The sequence below is a fragment of the Misgurnus anguillicaudatus genome, chromosome 22 (genome assembly GCF_027580225.2).
Source record: "Misgurnus anguillicaudatus chromosome 22, ASM2758022v2, whole genome shotgun sequence".
Classification (NCBI taxonomy): Eukaryota; Metazoa; Chordata; class Actinopteri; order Cypriniformes; family Cobitidae; genus Misgurnus; species Misgurnus anguillicaudatus.
The window spans coordinates 23,061,857-23,083,058 of record NC_073358.2 but is presented as its reverse complement, the minus strand read 5'-3'; the positions used below and the strand labels follow the sequence as shown (position 1 = coordinate 23,083,058).

Below are 21,202 nucleotides of genomic sequence, written 5' to 3'. Positions count from 1 at the left end.
ACAACAGCAACAACATAAGTAGCCTAAATTAATAAATAATAATAAGCTGCCATATTAACTCAATCCATATAATAAGTCAAGCCAGTGTGCTTACGTGTTAACAGATGTTTTCTCTGAGAGACAGCTGAGAACATTTCCATTTTCTTTAGACACAGCAGGCTCTATCACATCCAGGTGTGACTGTGTAGAGGGTGGTGGTCTGTCTATTTGCTCCCCTTTAATGGTTTGTTGGGTGTTGTCAACAGACTCTTGTGAAGTCTTGTTTTCTGCTGTAGGGCCCACAGCTCGACCCCCTGGCCTGACATTGGGCTTAATACTAATCCTTGATCTGCGCATCCTCCTTTTGAAACTGTGGTAAAATCAAAATACACATAAACTGGAATGAAAGAACGTATGGGTGAAGGTCACGTGACTAAAAGTTGGGCTAGGAATAACTACGACCATTACACCACCTCACAAAATGCAATTTGACAGTTACAGCAGAACAGATCATCTGTGTATTTTAACTTTATAATGTGGTTTTAATATCATCACTTGGGTGTTGGCTGAAGGTGTATAATGTATTTATTAATAAGGACAGTCCTGCCAACATTTTGGTCGTTAAGCTAACTAAAAATCTCATTTTACCATAAACTCGACAGGCGCCTCAAATGCATGCATGCTACTGTCCGGCTGTCTACATTGATTTCCTATTGGCTGCTGTTACAGAAATTCCAAGCGATAAAACGGTAAACACGTAATGACAACAGATAAGTATCTTGTCTTACTTTACTTCCAACGCGTTTGTAACCCTTTCACTGTGATTGGGAAGTTTAAAGTTGTGTTTATGCCTGCCGCATGGTACCACTGCAGTAAGTATACTTCAGACCGGCCGGTGTGTGAACTGCACGCCGCTCTTGAGTCAGCGCTTTAAACGAACGGCATTGTGGGTATTGTAGTTCTACCAGAGCTGCCGTTAGTCACGTCAAACAAGCTAATAAACTTCACTTCCCAGCAACTTCAAAAAGTCAGCTGTGATTGGTAGTAAGCACGTGGAGCAACACGTTAATGTAGACAGCTCAAGCTGATAAATAACAGTTCATAAGAATGACTGTAACACGTTTCTTTGATTAATTTGGTTTAGTGTTTAAATTAATAAAGAGATTTCATAGGTAACATTCATAGTTCTCAGTGACTATATTTGGATTGTATAGGCTACTGCTGCTGTTACTATTTTTGAACACTAGCCAGTGGTTCTCAAACTTTTTGACTGTGTGGCTGTGGCCCCGTATGGTGCATCCATTTGTGCCCCTCCCCCCAAAGAAAATGTAAGACATAACATTCTAAAACTTAAATGAATTAAGTTCTTGAATTAAACAAAACATTAAAGTACACAATGTAGGGATGTTGGTTAGTAGCCTTATTTTTCTGAGGTTTAATTACACAGAATTTATGATAAAGTATATTATAAAATGTCATAAAACTAGGCCCCCGGCACAATTTCGCCCCCCCCCCCTGTTTGAGAACCACTTGGCCTATGCAAATGTTCTGCATGAATGATATTTTTTAATATAGGTATGACTTTACATTAATTACATTCAATGCTGGAAAAATTCCTTATTACTGTTATATTATTTCATTTCATTTCATTATTATAATTAGATTAAGATATCTTTAAACAAAATGGATAAACAACCAGTTTTATTTCTGAGATATTATCTGAATTAACATTTAATAATAGATAGTATGCAGTATATATAGCCTACTTACTGTGCAGTACTGTGCAGGAATAATTCACCCAAAAATGAAAAATTTGTCATTATTTACTCACCTTTGTGTTGTACTAAACCTGTATAAGTTTCTTTATTCTATTAAAGGATTAGTCAATTTTCTAAAAAAAATCCAGATAATTTACTCACCACCATGTCATCCAAAATGTTGATGTCTTTCTTTGTTCAGTCGAGAAGAAATTATGTTTTTTGAGGAAAACATTCCAAGATTTTTCTCATTTTAATGGACTTTAAAGGTGCAGTGTGTACATTTTAGGGGCATCTAGTGGTGAGGTTGCCAATTGCAACCAATTGCTCAGTCCACTGCTCTTCCTTCACTTTTGAAACGCATAGAGAAACTATGGCAGCCACCACCAAAAAAAAGGTCATTGACGGAGGCAACTTAGTAAAAAAAGTTTGTCCGTTAAGGGCTTCTGTAGAAACATGGCGGCACAAAATGGCGACTTCCACGTAAGGGGACCCTGTGTGGATGTAGATAAAAACGTCTCATTCTAAGGTTATAAAAACGTAGCAGTTCATTATGAAAAGGTCTTTATACACCCCTGATAATATAGTTTTGGATATTTTTTGCATTTCTGTCAAGAGATCCTTTTAAAAATTACACACTGCACCTCTAATGGACCCCAACACGTAACAGTTTTAATGCAGTTTAAAATTGCAGTTTCAACAGAGTTTCAAAGAACTGAAAACGATCCCAAACAAGGCATAAGGGTCTTATCTAGCGAAACGATTGTCATTTTTGACAAGAAAAATAAAAAATATGCACTTTTAAACTACAACTTTTCATCAATCTCCGGTCATGTGACGCCCAGCGCGACCACACGTAATACGTCATCACGCCGAAACGGTTACGGATGACGTATGCGAAACTACGCCCCAGTGTTTACAAGTGTGGAGAAAGAGGACCGTTCCGACGTTGTTGTATGTCGAATGATACTAATTAATGTCTTTGTGTCTATTGTTTAAAATGATCCGCAAATGTGCGTTTCATATATGTAACACGTGACCTTTTCACGGCATCATGCAAATAACGTAAGGTCGTGCTGGCGCGTCACAGGACCGGAGATAGACGAGAAGTTGTAGTTTAAAAGTGCATATTTTTTATTTTCTTGTTAAAAATGACAATGGTTTCGCTAGGTAAGACCCTTATGCCTAGTTTGGGATCGTTTAGAGTCCTTTGAAACTTTGTTCAAAAAAACTGTTAAGTGTTGGGGTCCATTAAAATGAGAAAAATCCTGGAATGTTTTCCTCAAAAAACCTAATTTCTTCTCGACTGAACAAAGACATCAACATTTTGGATGACATGGTGGTGAGTAAATTATCTGTTAAGAAAATGGACTAATCCTTTAAACATAAAAGAAGATATTTTAATAAATTAAGTTATGCACACAGTTGATGGTACCCATTGACTTCCATAGTATTTGTTTTTGCCTAATGGGTACCGGCAGCTGTATGGTTACCGTCATTTATCAAAATATCTTCTTTTGTGTTCAACACAATAAAGAAACTCATACCAGTTTAGTAAATTATGCCATTTTTTGTGAACCCTCCCTTTAATATTTCATTACAAAACATATTTAATTGTATTGCTTCAGTTAGGGTACATGGAAACCAAACTTGTGCCCTTGTGTTAGTGTTCAGAATAAAAAGAAATACACGGGACATGTAAGAACCAAATCATTAAACCAGTCATCACTTTATTGTGAAGTAGACCTAACTGGTCTTGAATACAAAGCTTGTAAAAGATAAATAGGACAATTCTGAATCTATTTAACTACAATTCCAGTTTATTGCAGTGACTACAATTTAAACACCTTAACGCAAGGTAGAGATGGCATAGTGCATAACAGAGCAGATAGATATTTATATATGTACACACATATAATTCACAACATCCAGTACAGTACACACATTCAGTGATCTTTCAAGGTTTACACTGTTTAGCCTCACAAAACCATATGTTTGCCTACTATGAAAACAAAAAAATGTCAATGCTCTTGATAGAGACATCGACATTTTATAACAGGTATTACCTGAAAGACTTTTGATGATCATGTATAACATAAAATTACACAGCATCACCTAAACCCCAGGATGTAGCATTTGTGTGTTTAATACAGAAATCATTATACTGTTTTTCATGTGTTTAAAGACGTTTTTATCGTACACACGCACATTGTTGCGGTTGCGCGTCTGAGCGAAACTTAACTTCCGGTGTCTGTTTGTTTAATGCTCTGGCTTATGGCTAAACTAAACTCTGAAACAAATACAACATGTTTTGGTTTCCTAAAGATGAGGGGAGACTTCTTTGCGGAAGTTTACCGGAAGTTACGTTTGTTCCACGAAAGCCGTTTGTTTATGTTGTTACTGCTGAGAACGTCTATAGCTGACAACCACTGACAACATGCCAATGGAGCAACCGAGGATCATTCCTGAAATAAAACGTAAAGACTAAATAAAAGCAGAGAACTTTTAACTTAACAACCTTACATACTGTATAAGTAAATGCTTCAAGTTCACCACCTCACAAATAATGGAATAAAGAGCAAGGAAAAACATCACGGATCATGGAAAATATTAAATACAGGTTGATTGCTGTGTAATTAACCAGGTTCTTTCATAATGAACAGGTCACTTCAGTATGTATCATATATCATTATCAAGCAAATCATTAGCTGTAGATTGCACAGTTATTACATCATAGCATTCCTACACATATTATATACAGTACATTGTCTCTTTGCAGGCCATTAGATCAGCTTGTGTTTGGACTTTGACATAATCTGTGACAAACATTCAACAAAAGCAATATAAAAAAACAAATCTCAATCTGATACAGTTTATACCTCAGTTGTAAGTCATAGAAACGTTTGTGAAAGTTACTTTGTGACCACTCACATCCTAAAGCTTTGATAAATGTAGGAAATTGAGAAGTAAACATTTAAATTCAAACAAAACACTACAATTAAGGCAAAAAAGGTGTTCAAACAAGACATCAATGCATTGTCTGCTTATGCAGAATACATCATACACATAAATGCACATTTCTTTGAGTGCATTTTAGGGAGAGAGAACAAAACTGCTCTCACCCATGCTGTCATTAAAGACATTTTTGTTCTTTTCAGAATGTGCAACTGTTTATGATAAACAGTTTTAACATGAAGCCAGCGCTGAGTGATGGTTTATTTTCAGAGTGTCCATTACACTCCACTACATGAATCCAAGTATATGGCTGATAAAAGGAAAGGGGACCAGACGGATGGATGCGAGTACAGAGCTAAGAGACCTGCTCTTGATCAAGATGCACTTTATTGGGAATGCTACTTTAAAATGAAGTATCCATGAAGCTCCTGTATCCATGCAAAAATAGCTCAACAAAACATAAAGCTGTAAAAAAACATCAGGGATCTTCTTTAAAAAATTTAGTTTGATCCTTACTTGGACCCTATGGGCTTATCAAGGTGGCTATCACGCGAATGGGTTTCCAAACGGAGCTTGGAAAGAGTCTAATCCCACTGCCGTGATGGGAGGAGCACTCTGTAAAGGCCAAAGAACAAAGAAAATCAAAATATAAAAATAATGTTGTATCATGAAATGTTTCATAATGGCTTGTGAGGATGATGGGAACATACTATACGTACAGTGGTGAGTACAGTTGTGCCAAACAGATCTTTTCCAAAGGAACTGTCAAATGGGTTCTGACCTCCTACCTTCAATTGCTCTGTGGGGATAAACAAAATATCAGTTCAAATATTAAAATTGTAAAGTTGCTTATCATAATCAATCAATTTAAAACTTTAATTAAAGTATTGGGAATATGTGACCCTGGACCACAAAACCAGTCGTATGGGTCATTTTTTGAAATTGAGATTTTTACCCCATCCATCCGAAAGCTAAACAAATAAGCTTTCATTTGATGTATGGTTTGTTAAGATAGGACAATATTTAGCTGTGATACGATTTGAAATCTGTAATCTGTGGCTAAAAATTCTAAATATTGAGAAAATCGCATTTAAAGCCTAACCCCTGATTTCCACCAACTGCGGCTGCAGATCGGCTCCGCTGCGTTACGGCTCCGCACTCCGCCAATACCCACCAGTTCCGTATTTGTTGCAGAGCGGCTGCGTGCTGAAGTGACGAGGACCCATGAGGTCTCGCAAATTCATGTGATGATCGCGCGATATCTAGTACTGTCTCCGCTCATTATGATGTTAAATTATGACGTTTTGCTGGACCAGCCCAGATCACAACACGAGATCTCGCGAATTCAGGTATGATTACGCGATATAGTCATGGCTCAGCCCTGCGGAGCTGTTCGGTATCCGTCAAAAATAGAACCTCTGCGTATTTGTTCCGGAGCGCTGCGGATGGCCGGAGCTGTGACGGATTAGGAACGCAGTCAGTGGAAATACACACATTGACTTGAATGGAAACCGATTGACTCCGCCGCCGTTCCGCAGTCGGTGGAAATCCGGGGTAAGACTTTTGCACAGTACTGTACCTGTGCAACATATAACTTGTTTTGTTGTCCAGGGTCACATATATGCTTCATAGATACCTTTCCTGGCTGGCACATTAGGTGGCTTAGCCATCTGGAAATTCTTAAACATGTCCTTGATGTCTCTCTTCTCCTTTTCTCCTAGAGGATCCAGGTCAACAAAAGCATTACTGTCCACCTTTGGAGCTTCTTTGGTGACTACTCCTCGAGGTGGGACTTGTGGAGGGGGACTAGAGCTTTGTTGTCCATCAGGCAATAGACTTCCAGTTGATGTAAGTATGCCAGTCTGGAAGGGGTTCCCCAAGGTTGTATGCTGGGTCCAGGATCCATTTGATCCATTGGTAACTGAGGTGGTATTCCATGATGGAAGCTGCTGGGTAGGGGTGGAGGTTCCAAAAACTCCTGGAGCGGTTCCCCAGGGAGGCGCAGAAGAATTAGAGAAGATTGGTGTTTGTGGAAAAGACTGAGAGACATTGTTTGTGCAGGGAAACATGGAAGTGAGGGGCTGATTCCATGGAGATGCCACAGGATTGGAGAGTGCAGGTTGTAGAGACAACCCTTCTGTAGAAAAGACAAAGTGTTGATAATGTTATATTTAATAATTTCAAACAGTGCACACACATATATTATGCAAAAACAATTATTTTGTATGCGATTAATCGTGATTAATCTTTTGACAGCCCTAATATACACTTACCTAAAGGATTATTAGAACATTATACTAATACTGTGTTTGACGCCCTTTCGCCTTCAGAACTGCCTTAATTCTACGTGGCATTGATTCAACAAGGTGCTGAAAGCATTCTTTAGAAATGTTGGCCCATATTGATAGGATAGCATCTTGCAGTTGATGGAGATCTGTGGGATGCACATCCAGGGCACAAACCCGTTCCACCACATCCCAAAGATGCTTTATTGGGTTAAGATCTGGTGACTGTGGGGGCCATATTAGTACAGTGAACTCATTGTCATGTTCAAGAAACCAATTTGAAATGATTCGAGCTTTGTGACATGGTGCATTATCCTGCTGGAAGTAGCCTTCAGAAGATGGGTACATGGTGGTCATAAAGGGATGGACATGGTCAAAAACAATGCTTAGGTAGGCCGTGGCATTTAAACGATGCCCAATTGTCACTAAGGGTCTAAAGTGTGCCAAGAAAACATCCCCACACCATTACACCACCACCAACAGCCTGCACAGTGGTAACAAGGCATGATGGATCCATGTTCTCATTCTGTTTATGCCAAATTCTGACTCTACAATCTGAATGTCTCAACAGAAATCGAGACTCATCAGACCAGGCAACCTTTTTTTAGTCTTCAACTGTCCAATTTTGGTGAGCTTGTGCAAATTGTAGCCTCTTTGTCCTATTTGTAGTGGAGATGAGTGATACCCAGTGGGGTCTTCTGCTGTTGTAGCCCATCCGCCTCAAGGTTGTGCGTGTTGTGGCTTCACAAATGCTTTGCTGCATACCTCGGTTGTAACGAGTGGTTATTTCAGTCAAAGTTGCTCTTCTTTCAGCTTGAATCAGTCAGCCCATTCTCCTCTGACCTCTAGCATCAACATTTTCGCCCACAGGACTGCCGCATACTGGATGTTTTTCCCTTTTCACACCATTCTTTGTAAACCCTAGAAATGGTTATGCGTGAAAATCCCAGTAACTGACCAGATTGTGAAATACTCAGACCGGCACCAACAATCATGTCACACTCAAAATTGCTTAAATCACCTCTCTTTCCCATTCTGACATTCAGTTTGGGGTTCAGGAGATTGTCTTGACTTGGACCACACCCCCAAATGCATTGAAGCAACTGCCATGTGATTGGTTGATTATATAATTGCATTAATGAGAAATTGAACATGTGTTCCTAATAATCCTTTAGGTGAGTATATGTTATATAATGTTACATATTGGGAAGAAGCACTTAATTAGCATTCCTGTTTGACATTTTATCACCAAAATGCATGAAACATTAAAATGCTTTAGCTCTAAGAATACAAAAATCATTTCTTAAAAAGCATAAAAATATTAATCTCAACCACTTATCAAACAAACCTTAAATGTATGAACATAATGTATTCAAGCTTAACCTCAATTCTAAGCGAAAATATTCGCTTCAAAGAAACGCATTGACATTTTGAAAGGCATTTCAGGGTCCTAGAAACTCACAAATGCCAAATGATTTATTTCCTCTCTCAGCTGTCTTACCAAGAGCTGTGATTGTGTCATTGGAGACGGGGCTCTTGTTGAACAGATTGACAGGGTTGACAAGGCCGTTCTCAGGTTGAGGTGACGGGGATTCTGATTGGTTCCGTGAAGCAAACAGATCTGTCCCAACTTTTTCATTTGAGGGGGACTAGAGAAAATGAAAAAAGCATGATCATTTCTGTAAAATGAAGTATGGCCTTTATCACCACAGAAGTACCTATTTAATATATAAACGTTATGTGACTGGAAAGTCATTAGCAAATCAATCCTTACCTTTTAAGTACAAATCACTGAAGCATTAAAAATTGAGGCAAACATTGTTACAAGATCATGAGGTGGTGTTAGATAAACATGATTCTTATCAGAAAGCTCAAAGCTGAAGTATATAATTTTGCTAAATAATGTTTTCAAACATAGTCTTTTCAGGAAAACAGTTTCTTTCCTTAATGGCAGGGTGCACGATTTTTGAGAAACGCTTTGGAAAAGGAAGTCGGGCTGAGTACCAAAACACACTTGTAGCTAATCAGCAGTAAGGGGCGTGTCTACTAACTGACATTGTTGCCTGGGTTGCGTATGTGTGGGGCGGGTCTATCAAAAGAAGATCCAGATTTTATTGGGGTAGGGGCATGTTTGTTTAAGTTATTTCAAATGTCAACATTGGCTTTTAGAGATCATGCACCCCGCCTTTAACTCACATTACAATTGGGCTGGTCAAAATGCTTGATATATACATTTCTCTATATATTAAGATGGAATTGAATAAAAAATGAAAGAGCTCAGATGCAAAAAACCCTGACAGTGCGTTTGACATGTTTTCTTGTAAATTAGCATTTTTTTTATCAGACTCTTAAAGGACAAGTTCGGCATTTTACACTTAAAGCCCTGTTTTTAGATGTTTATGATAAAATAGAACGGGTTTGACTGAAGTTTGGAAATATGATGCTGGCCCGAGAATTTTTGGGTGTTTGTTGCATCACCTCCCACCTCTACAATGGGTGCACAGGTGCACTGGAACAATCCTTCCCAAAATGCATTAAACTTTTGTTTACAAAGACGTAAAACTCATCGAGTGGTCAGGTGTGTACTGATATGCTCACACAAAAATCGCTTTTTGCTTTCTAACAGGTGTTTTAGCATTTGTTGTAAACTTGTGGATGTATTTTTCCAAACGCCTCACACCAGTACATTCTTCCGTTGAGAGCTTAAATAATAGACACTCCAGCGCAGTTGGTTGCCATAATCCACCTTTGCCAATTGCAAGAATACAAACAACGTTCCTGGCGGCGGAGTAATACCGTACCTCACAGCACATCTAATACAAGTCAATGGAGTTGGACAAAAACTACGATAAAACCTGTTGGAAAGCATCTTTTGCAGCGATTTTTGTGTGAGCATACCAGTGAACACCCCCGACCACTCGGCGAGCCCCACGTCCTTCCAAACGAAAGTTCAATGCATTTCAGGAAGGACTGCTCCAGCGCACCTACACACCCACTGCAGAGATAGGGGGTAACACAACAAACACCCGAAAATTCTCGGGCCAGCATCACATGTCCAAATTTCCGTTAAAACCGTTCTATTTAATCATAAACAATCTGAAAACAGGGCTTTATGTGTAAAATACCGAACTTGTCCTTTAATGGATTCTTCCAACAAACCAGTAATGGCCTGTGCATGGGATTAACAGATTTGAAGTGAAAGTATTTGATGATCGTATAATATGTACCCAGAGCATTTGGTTAATATCATTATCTCATTATTGACGGAGGGGTTGTGTAGCGCCTTTTGCATCTGAGCTCCTCAATTGGTACATGATGTTTACACCCTTCAGCTTTAAAGAAACATGCACAGGGTAAATCATCAAGTAAAATTTTGAATGAAAAAACAGCTTACATGGGTCTGTGGCAAAAATGTTAAAGCGTTACACTTCTAAAGCTAAATTAGAAAGCATGAGGTAATATAATGTTGCTTAACATCACAGGTATGGTTAGTTAGCTCACCTTCACACTCCTTCTTCCCCTCCCAGCTTTCATATTGAGTGGAGGAGGGCTTATAACAACAGAATCCTTGGCTTGTTGGACAGGTGCTTCACCCATGCTTCCATTCTCATGCTTCACCCCATTCGGCGCTGGCAGCATCTTCTCAGAACCTCCCAGAAATGGATTAGGCGTCACCTTACCATTCCCATTCTGCTCATGAACTGGGTTAGTATTGTGCGTCCAGGCAGTCGCATCCACAACTCTGCCATCTAAAGGCCAGTGACCATTACTGAGCGCCTGAATGACTGTCCTGTTGGAGATCTGGTCAAACTGCTGGCCCAAGTAGTCAGAGTCACCATTCTTAGGGCCACCATTGAAAAAGTTATTAGGAGTGTGGTTGGCTATGGCAGGGTCTTCCCTGTTTGATTGATCAGTTGTTTTGGAAAATGGGTCATCGCTGAACGGGTCATGGATAGGGGTGGGGAAGAAGTTGGGTTGAGAGGAAAAGGGGTTCTCAGGCGTGAGGTTGGATTGGGCTCTGGGGACAGAAGAAGCAGTAAAGGGGTTTCCTTTAACACAGTTTTGATTGTTGTCTATCTCAGTGGACAGATCCATCAAGAGGATGTCCTCAGACTCCTGGAAGAACATGTGAGAAAGAGAGAAAGAAAGAGAAAAATAAATTATATGTTGACTGATGATAAAGTCATGTACTATTATGTGTAATGTTGTGTATATGAAGAAATGCCATGCATGATGTAAATTAAACTTCAGAGAGAGTGGCAGTGCAATGCAAACACCATGAATGTTTATGGTTTAATAGTTTACCCGAAATGTTTGTTTGCCATCTTACATTTTTTTACATAGCAAAAAAAAGTTAAAGGGTCATGTATATAAATTCTCCTTGATCGATAGGTAAGCGGTTGTTAGACTATAAAGATGTCCTGTACGTTTCATTCAACACCATTGCTGAGTATTTTCTCCATAAAACAGGAGACAAGTCTTATTCCCGCATTTTCCAACTTCACAAAAATTTAACCAATCATACTGTGACATGTAAAACTGTTATTTTGATGCTCAAAGATGAGTTTTAACTGATAAAATTCCAGGGAGACTTTAAATAATTACAATGTGCAAGTAAAATATGCAACCCTACCGAATAGACCTTTTGCGTGTTTCTAAACAACAGAGATGATGTATTTTGTGGGCGGAGCCAAACTTGTGGCAGAAAGTGACAGCTCCGCAGTAGTGGTGTGAAGTGATTTAGCATTAAACTGTGATGTTTATGGATCTGGTGTTCTGTCAAAGTCTGTTCCCCCTCTTAGCCTTTGGTGTAATGTTTACTATAGCGTTTTCATCATGTTATGGTTATTTTTTAGATAGATTAAAAGTTTAAATGGCTTGGCTACTGAGATGTGTGCATTTATGTAATGTATATTTATTGTTTTTTTATTGGTAAATCAATTATTTTTACAGTATGAATCGCTAAAGTACATACACTCACCTAAAGGATTACTAGGAACACCATACTAATACTGTGTTTGACCCCCTTTCACATTTAGAACTGCCTTAATTCTACGTGGCATTGATTCAACAAGGTGCTGAAAGCATTCTTTAGAAATGTTGGCCTATATTGATAGGATAGCATCTTGCAGTTGATGGAGATTTGTGGGATGCACATCCAGGGCACGAAGCTCCCGTTCCACCACATCCCAAAGATGCTCTATTGGGTTGAGATCTGGTGACTGTGGGGGGCCTTTTAGTACAGTGAACTCATTGTCATGTTCAAGAAACCAATTTGAAATGATTCGAGCTTTGTGACATGGTGCATTATCCTGCTGGAAGTAGCCATCAGAGGATGGGTGCATGGTGGTCATAAAGGGATGGACATGGTCAAAAACAATGCTCAGGTAGGCCATGGCATTTAAACAATGCCCAATTGGCACTAAGGGGCCTAAAGTGTGCTAAGAAAACATCCCCCACACCAATACACCACTACCACCAGCCTGCACAGTAGTAACAAGGCATGATGGATCCATGTTCTCATTCTGTTTACGTCAAATTCTGACTCTACCATCTGAATGTCTCAACAGAAATTGAGACTCATCAGACCAGGCAACATTTTTCCAGCCTTCAAATTGGACAATTTTGCTGAGCTTGTGCAAATTGTAGCCTCTTTTTCCTATTTGTAGTGCAGATGAGTGGTACCCGGTGGGATCTTCTGCTGTTGTAGCCCACCCGCCTCAAGGTTGTGCGTGTTGTGGCTTCACAAATGCTTTGCTGCATACCTCGGTTGTAACGAGTGATTATTTCAGTCAAAGTTGCTCTATCAGCTTGAATCAGTCGGTCCATTTTCCTCTGACCTCTAGCATCAACAAGGCATTTTCGCCCACAGGACTGCCACTTACTGGATGTTTTTTTCCTTTTCACACCATTCTTTGTAAATCCTAGAAATGGTTGTGCATGAAAATCCCAGTAACTGACCAGATTGTGAAATACTCAGACCGGCCCGTCTGGCACCAACAATCATGTCACACTCAAAATTGCTTAAATCACCTTTCTTTCCCATTCTGACATTCAGTTTGGAGTTCAGGAGATTGCCTTGACCAGGAGCACACCCCTAAATGCATTGAAGCAACTGCCATGTGATTGGTTGATTAGATAACTGCATTAATAAGAAATTGAACAGGTGTTCCGAATAATCCTTTAGGTGAGTGTATAAAAGCAATACTCTATTTATTCTATCATTTCTAATTATTTTCTAATCTAATTATTCATATTCTGGCTGATTTCATCACTCCAGCCTGTCCGTTTAAGGGCTTACAACCATAAACACCTATGTTTATCTTCAAATGGTGTCTTCGACGACGCTATTATATAAAAATGAAGGCCATCTTTTTTTAGCATTACTATTCTGACACCCAACAGCACAAAAAGACATGTTCTAGTGGGTTATCTTGCCAGTTTCACTCGTGTTTAATTCATTTCCACTGTTTTTCTGCCACCACATTGTGCGCACGGCTTGCAGTGACGTCTACTCACAAAAGGTCTATAATAGCAGTGGACGGTTACTTTCAAGTCTTATGTGGCACACCCACAAAAACAGGGTGTTTTAAAATAGAAGCTTAAAAATAGGGTAGTCATACTATTTATTACTTTTTTTAGGGGAAAACTTTTCTTATGCTATTACTGGACCACAGAGAACAGCAAAAAAATCATAAAATAAGCCAGTTCATGATCCTTTTAAAATATAATGATTTAAATTGATTGATTGATTACGACTTAACTTTAACAACCAAAATAAAAATTATTTAATCATTCTCTTACCTTCATGTTGTTTCATTTGTGTAATGTTTTACTCAGCATAAGGTACTACTTGCTTTTTTGATATTATATTAGATTTTGGGATCAAATATCACCCCCCCCCCACACACACACACACACTTTCAATGCATGTATAAGAGCTGCTCAGAATATGTTTGTGTTTACAAAAGATATTACCCCAATATGCTTTCAACAACAAAACACTTGCTGAATAATGGATAAATAAAAATGGATGAATAAACTTCACACTTGTGAACAGATATATTATTTACTTGACATTACCTGAAATTGAGCTCTCACAGCCATTGCAGTGTATAGTTAGAAGAACAGAACAAACACTGCATCAACACCATGATTGTATAAACCAAAATATAACACGTTCACATGTAGCCCTATAGACTCAAAAAAAGCCCTAAATAGCAAATCTAGTGGGCCGTTCTTTAGCTTACAATTAAGCCTTGTTGAATTTCTTGTGCTTGTTATTTTGGTTGGCTTGAGCCCAGGCTCTCTGCTCCCCGTGATCGTATTTTCTTCATTTGAGGTCAATCGAGCACATAGTGAGAACACAACTAGAGACTAAACAAGGACTATAGCAGAATATAGAGCGTAAAGTCTCTTTTAAAAGTCACAATAATTTTGCTGTTTTAATAAACAAGTTTAATGTATGAAAGACGTCTTTTTGTGCTTTACACTAAATAACAACATAGTATGTTATAAACTAGAGTGTCACTATAAATACAAATCATTAAAAATCACATCTCTGACTGACAAAAGTGTATGAGTAATATTTAGAGCTGGTTTAACATAAACATGTTGTGTTGACTCAATCTGTCAAAAGGTCTTACCGAAGGAGAGTTCAAATCTGGTGGGGTTGACATGTCTCCAAACAGGTCCAGCTGTTCGACACCCTGTTGCAAAAAGCAAAGCGTGACCAGCCTTTTCCAGCCAAACAGAGTTAGAGTGCCCAAAACATCTAAGAGAAAAGCTATTCATACTGAGCTCCCAAAACTAATGAATGGAAGGAAATGACCAGTGAGGTGAATTAAGTGAATTGTGCTTTTTACGCAGTCTGCGAGTGAAAGGAATGAAGTAAGAATGACCAGAGCTGGTATGTGATGTGTCTCAGTGATTTCCTGTCTGCTAACTTCATTAGCTTTAGCCCCCTGAGGAGAGCGGTACAGTGGACAGACTGTGAACACCACACGAAGAAAACCCAGCAGGGTGCAGGAAACCAGGCCAGAAATACAGAACCCTGAGACTCTCAATTCGGCTGGAATTTGGTTAGTCTGTGCAGGTGCATAGCAACAACATTTTCCCAAAGTATCCCACGTTTACAAATGTTTTTCTCTATTTTAAAGATGCAATCAACAATTATGTTTTAATGTGACCACCCTCCCCTCTTTTCAATTTGTTTCTATGCGCCTGGTAACACATGGACTGCATTTATTGCACTGCATTCTTATGCTGGATTCACACCAAACGCGTTAGAGGCGGCAAAAACGCACTATTAGCACAAAGTTGGAAGCTTGAACATTTTGAGTTTACTCGCTTCATTCGCGTGTGCAAGCCGCGTATGAAATTCTAGTCATTCTAGGCTTCTGCGACTCCCCTCGCTTCCTGGAATCACATCACTACTAGAGCAAGCTCCTGATTGGTTATTTTACGCCATAGTTCAGATTTTTCAATGCTCAATTTGCGTCATTCGCCCGTCAATTCACTCCTCAATTCACATAAACCTCGCGAACTAGACGCACGAATGAGGCAGATTCACGTCTACCGCTGCGCTAAACGCGCCATCCGAGCATAAATTTGCGTCATCCGCGCATCAATTCACGTTATCTGCGCAACAATTCACGTTATCCGCTCGTCAATTCACGTCATCCATGCGTCAATTCACGTCAATTGCGCAAACTAGACGCAGAAATGAGGTGGATTCGCGTATACCGCGCCGTGCTAACCGGCTCATTCGCGCGGCAAGACATCCAGACACGTGTAAACGCGTCTTTACATTGACTTAACATCACTTACGCTTGACGCCTCTACCACGGCTGGTGTGAACGCAGCAATAATGTGGGTTCACACCAGACGCGCTTGAGGCGTCAAATTCGCGTCTAACGCTCGTAGTTGGACGTTTGAACATTTTGAGTGTACTCGCTTCATTCGCGTGTAAAAGGCGGGCGTGAAATTCTAGTCATTGAGATATTCACACGGAAATTTGCATCATGTGATGGACTTCTGCAATGCTTCCTGTAATCACGTCACTACGAGAGCAAGCTCCTGATTGGTTAATGCTTCATGTTTATTCGCCAAAGTTCAGATTTTTCAACTCGCGCATTTCCCACAGCAACGCTCAATTCGCGTCATGGCGGAATGAGGCAGAATCACGTCTGCCACGCTACACGCCTCAATCATGCCGCGAGACCTCCAGACGCGCGTCAACGCATCTTTACATTTACTTAACATTGAAATCACTTGCGCTTGACGCCTCTACCACGGCTGGTGTTAATGCAGCATTAATGTGGGTTCACACCAGACGCGTCTGAGGTGGCAAATTGGCATCTACTGCACGTAGTTTGAACATTTTGAGTGTACTTGCTTCATTCGCGTGTAAAAGGCGGGTGTGAAATTCTAGTCATCGAGTCATTCACACTGAAATTCAGATCATGGGAGGGACTCCTGCGACTCTGCTCGCTTCCTGTAATCACGTCACTACGACAGCAAGCTCCTAATTGGTTAACGCGGCACGTTTTTCCGCCAAAGTTCAGATTTTTTAACTCACGCATTTCCCGCAGCAACTCTCAATTCGCTTCATGGCGGAAAGAGGCGGAATCGTGTTTGCCACGCTACACGCCTCATTCATGCCGCGAGACCTCCACACATGCGTCATCATGTCTTTACATTGACTTAACATTTAAATAACTCATGCTTGTCACCTCTACCGCAGCTGATGTGAACCCAGCATTACTGTGGGTTCACACCAGACGAGTTTGAGGCGTCAAATTCGCATCTACCACTTGTAGTTGGACGTTTGATCATTTTGATTGTACTCGCTTCATTCGCGTGTAAAAGGCGGGCATGAAATTCTAGTCATCGAGACATTCACATGGAAATTCGCGTCATGGGAGGGACTTCTGCGACTTTGCTCGCTTCCTGTAATCACGTCACTATGAGAGCAAGCTCCTGATTGGTTAACGCGGCACGTTTTTTCGCCAAAGTTCAGATTTTTTAACTCACGCATTTCCCGCAGCAACGCTCAATTCACGTCATTGCGGAATGAGGCGGAATCATGTCCGCCGCACTAAATGCCTCATTCGTGCCGCGAGACCTCCAGATGCGCGTCAACGCGTCTTTACATTGACTTAACATTGAAATCACCCATGCTTCATGCTTCTACCACGGCTGGTGTGAACGCAGCATTAGAAGTAAAAATGTGACCCTGCCTGTAAAATCTATTTTTTCGTGATTGTCATTTGTACCTACATAAATGTAAAGAATATTCTGTAAAAAATATAACCTTGATTTTTTTTTACTGAGTAAGGCCAGATTATAAAACTTTGTCCTGGATTTTACAGAAAGGATGACAAATGGTTAAATAACAAATACTTACTTTTCTGTCATTGACACCATTCTGTAAGGGTAAGATTGACAGTAGTTATAATTGTGTTCTGCAAACGCAGTATGTAATGAACATTTATTTGAATATTTTTAAATACCCACCTCCATCAGTTTATTTGATTCATCCTAGAGAGAAACAACATCAGATTAGTACAAAACAAAACTGCAATAAATGTCACACTAGATGACAATGTTTGCAACCTGCTTGCTGCCAAGGAGCTAAAAAGACAATAGGGTTGGACATGCAATAATGTATTATAAAAAAAAAGTAAAGTCAAGGAAATGTAAAGCCGTGTTTTTCTAAAAACTTCATTATTAAATAACTTGTATTAGGCTGTAAAATATTTGGTAATTTGTCATTCACTTATTCATTAATAATTCATTCATTCATTCAAATATTTTTGCAGGAGATCTTTACCTTTTTTGAACCCTCAACTTCTCTTCGCTTCATATTAAAGATTAACTGAAAAAGATCCTTCAGGTCAATAACAAGAGGCTCCGCCTGAGTGAAAACACAAACAGTGTGTTAAACAGCATGTTTCTGAAATGTTTAAGAGTGAATGTTTGCAGTGAAGAATGTGTGTTTGATGTTTGGGAAATGTGAGTTACAGAAAGACAGAGACGGTGGAGAATAGGAATGCGTCTTTGTGTGCCTAAGGCATGAGTTTGTGGAAAAGGAAAGAGCTTTGCTCTATAAAATCTCTGTGGACCTGCTGTGCAGTTTTAATGGCAAAGAACTGGTGCTGGCCCTCCGCACCGCACACATAGCCAAATGCTCTGCTGTCTGTAACATCTCGAGCAATGAAGGAGATCTTATTCACTGCATGCTCCAGTATTGTTGCCTGGAGAAGTCAAAACAGAAGAAACCGTTTCCATTAACAATATATTGTAGAATGTAGTTATTGGTAAGTATATATTGTATACAGTATATACAAGGGATGTAAGGGAAAGTTCACTCTCATGTCATTCTAATCTGCATGTAATGTAGGGTTGCCAACTTTCTCACTCTAAAATACTTGACAAAATGTGGCCTGTCGCAGCAGTGCGGATATGGTTTTGTTTATACAGTGTCAGGGCTCCAGACTAACTTTTTCCTAAGAGCACAGTGGCCCCCAACTGAAAATTTTAGGGGCGCAACCAGAAAATTTAGGGGCACATACTGTAAATCAACATGCTAACCAAATATTCAAATTTCTACTAATTTCCACTGTATTACTAATAAATACTTTAATGATAGATGCAGAAAGTACAATGTGCTGTATTAAATTCAGTGTCACATCACAAAAAAGGTCAAATTTACTGGTCGCACATGTGCGACTGGATATAAAATTCAGTGGCACACTCTCAAATTTAGTGGCAGTCTGGAGCCCTGAGTGTATTTAAGTCATTTTGTCAAAATGATAGCTAATCTCCTAATTAAATATAAATTTATTATTTGACCCTCTTAAACGTATATTGATTGTGCTTAAGGGGCTGTCGGAGATCATTATTAAGTGTCGTGATCAGCACTGCTGCTGTTGCTGCTTGTTGCGCCGCAAGGACTGTGGATGACATCAAAGTACCACGAGAGCATTTCGTATGATTTCTTGAATCCCTCTCACAGGATTTTGATGTTATCTCTCGGTTGTGGCACCACGTGGAGTTGAACAAGCCTGTTGTATTAGTCACTGATTACATCAGCATAGCAGTCAAAAAACAAGATGTGGGGACAAATAAATTTAAAATACGGAACATCCTGGCTAATCCGGGACAGTTGGCAACCCTAGTGTAATAATGACACATGCAAGCAATTAAAGTACTGCAAAAGACAAAGCTGTACAGTATGTGTATCCAAGCTGCAACTCAACTTAAGTATTGAAGATAAAGATCACTTTCAGTTTTTTTTTATTCTGCAATTAATACAGTTTTTTTTTTTGTCTCGTACAGTTTATATTTTGTTCTGTCATTCCATTCAAGCAACAATTTTCTTTCTTCTGCAGACCACAAAAGATGATAAAGGATGTATTTTGCTAATGTTTTTTCTGCACATACCACGAAAGTAAATGGTGACAAAAAAGGTGCAATTTAAAGTCCCATTCGCTAACCAAGCACTTAAAGGGATAGTTCACCTTAAAATGAAAAATCATTTTCTCATCCTCATGTTGTTCTAAACCTGTATGAATTTCTTTTTTCTGATGGACACAAAAGAAGATATTTTTGAGAAATGATAGTAAACACACAGCAGATAGTGACCATTGACTTCCATAGTAGGAAAAACATATTTTGGAAGTATTGTGATAAATGACGAAGAAAATATTTTGATAAATGATGGTAAGCACACAGTTGACGGTACCCATTAAATTCCATCATTTTTTTTAAATTCCTACTATAGAAGTCAATGGACACTATATGCTGTCTGTTTGCCACCATTTCTCAAAATATCTTCTTTTGTGTTCAGCAGAAAAAAGACATTCATACAGGTTCAGAACAACATGAGGATGAGAATTTTCATTTTAAAGCAACACCAAAGAGTTTTTTTTACCTTAAAATAACGTTTCCAAAAAAGTTTCAGTGGTTCATCAACACAAAACAGGGTGAATGGCACTTTCACATTCGCTTTGCAGCCCTCTATCGGCCAAAACCGCACTAAAGAAGTTTCCAACCGTCGGGTAGCGGTCCTGTAGTTCGAGTGAAAACTACAAAAACTTGCTTTACGGCAGACCTACAATCCAATCAGAGCCAGCTATGCTGCAGTATTTACGACAGTGGTAATGAACAATTACGCTTCTAACCTGTAGGGGGAGCAAAGAGCCAGAGATCTTTAGTGTTGCTTTAAGGTGAACTATCCCTTTAAATTTGGCCCTCTATGATACAGTATGTTGAGAGATAAACACATATCAATGACTTTGTTATCATTGATGTGAAACCTTGGAATATATTTGGAATATAGCAAATACACTGGATAACCTACTGTTATGTCATATATGTTGTCATTTTTGGAGCTCAACAGCCTCTGATCACCATTCACTTTCACTGTAAGGAAACAAGCAGCGTAGACATCCTATCTTTTGAGGTCTACAGTAGAAAAAAATCATATGTATTGAGAATAAAAGATGAGATTATGTGAGATTAACACACCCCTGTTTTCTCATCAGTAACAGTGATTCCTGATAGAGAGATGTTCACCCAGACTCTCTGCTTGTGTTTGCCCTGAGAGCGAGCAGCCGCTGCCTTGCTCTGTGATCACAGACAGAACAGAGAAATCATTTCACATTTATAGTACATTTACACAACTGGAAAATGCATTAATCCAACGTTTTTATCTGTAGCACAGCACTATATACTCTACCACAGGGGTCTCAAACTGCCGGCCCATTTGCGGACCACCCTCTCCCTCCGCATCTACTGTCGGCAGAAAGGTTTTTATTTACTTTCTATTTTTATTTGTATTTAGTTTCATATTTGTTTAATAATTGATTTATAATTTTAAGGGATGTATTCAAAAGTGCATTATCTTTGATGTAATATAACAGATATAAAACTAGGAACAAGAAAAAATCATATTTAAAAGATAAAAAACACTGTTAATATTTCTTTTGGTATTATTATTTAAAAAAAAAAAAGAATTTAAAGGTCACATTCTCCCTTATCCCATTTTTCAAACTTTAGTTAGTATGTAATGTTGCTGTTACAGCATAAATAATACCTGCAAAATTATAAAGCACAAAGTTCACTGCCAGGCGATATATTTTCTTTAACAGAATTCCCCTTTCAAAGCCTACAGCGAACGGCCGGTTTGGAATACAGCTCTCTACTTCCCGGTTAAATGAC

The 21,202-nt window shown here is 39.2% G+C and overlaps 2 protein-coding genes across 10 annotated transcripts in view; both read right to left on the bottom strand.

Moving 5' to 3' along the window:
- Positions 1 to 901, bottom strand: part of bdp1 (BDP1 general transcription factor IIIB subunit) — a 30,121-nt gene extending 29,220 nt beyond the window's left edge. For all 8 annotated transcript variants that reach the window (XM_073860467.1, XM_073860463.1, XM_073860469.1 and 5 more), the window contains exons 1-2: positions 768 to 901; positions 95 to 349 (exon numbers count right to left, since the gene is read on the bottom strand). In XM_073860467.1, coding sequence (XP_073716568.1) covers positions 95 to 336 — 242 coding nt within the window. In that variant the 5' untranslated portion in view covers positions 337 to 349; positions 768 to 901. The remainder of the gene's footprint in view (positions 1 to 94; positions 350 to 767) is intronic.
- A 2,545-nt stretch (positions 902 to 3,446) lies between these two features.
- Positions 3,447 to 21,202, bottom strand: part of LOC129440624 (disabled homolog 2) — a 51,759-nt gene continuing 34,003 nt past the window's right edge. For both annotated transcript variants that reach the window (XM_055200089.2, XM_073861051.1), the window contains exons 4-14: positions 20,510 to 20,608; positions 18,103 to 18,234; positions 17,811 to 17,894; positions 17,495 to 17,518; positions 17,385 to 17,405; positions 14,623 to 14,685; positions 10,478 to 11,092; positions 8,478 to 8,625; positions 6,328 to 6,828; positions 5,411 to 5,490; positions 3,447 to 5,306 (exon numbers count right to left, since the gene is read on the bottom strand). In XM_055200089.2, coding sequence (XP_055056064.2) covers positions 5,238 to 5,306; positions 5,411 to 5,490; positions 6,328 to 6,828; positions 8,478 to 8,625; positions 10,478 to 11,092; positions 14,623 to 14,685; positions 17,385 to 17,405; positions 17,495 to 17,518; positions 17,811 to 17,894; positions 18,103 to 18,234; positions 20,510 to 20,608 — 1,836 coding nt within the window. In that variant the 3' untranslated portion in view covers positions 3,447 to 5,237. The remainder of the gene's footprint in view (positions 5,307 to 5,410; positions 5,491 to 6,327; positions 6,829 to 8,477; positions 8,626 to 10,477; positions 11,093 to 14,622; positions 14,686 to 17,384; positions 17,406 to 17,494; positions 17,519 to 17,810; positions 17,895 to 18,102; positions 18,235 to 20,509; positions 20,609 to 21,202) is intronic.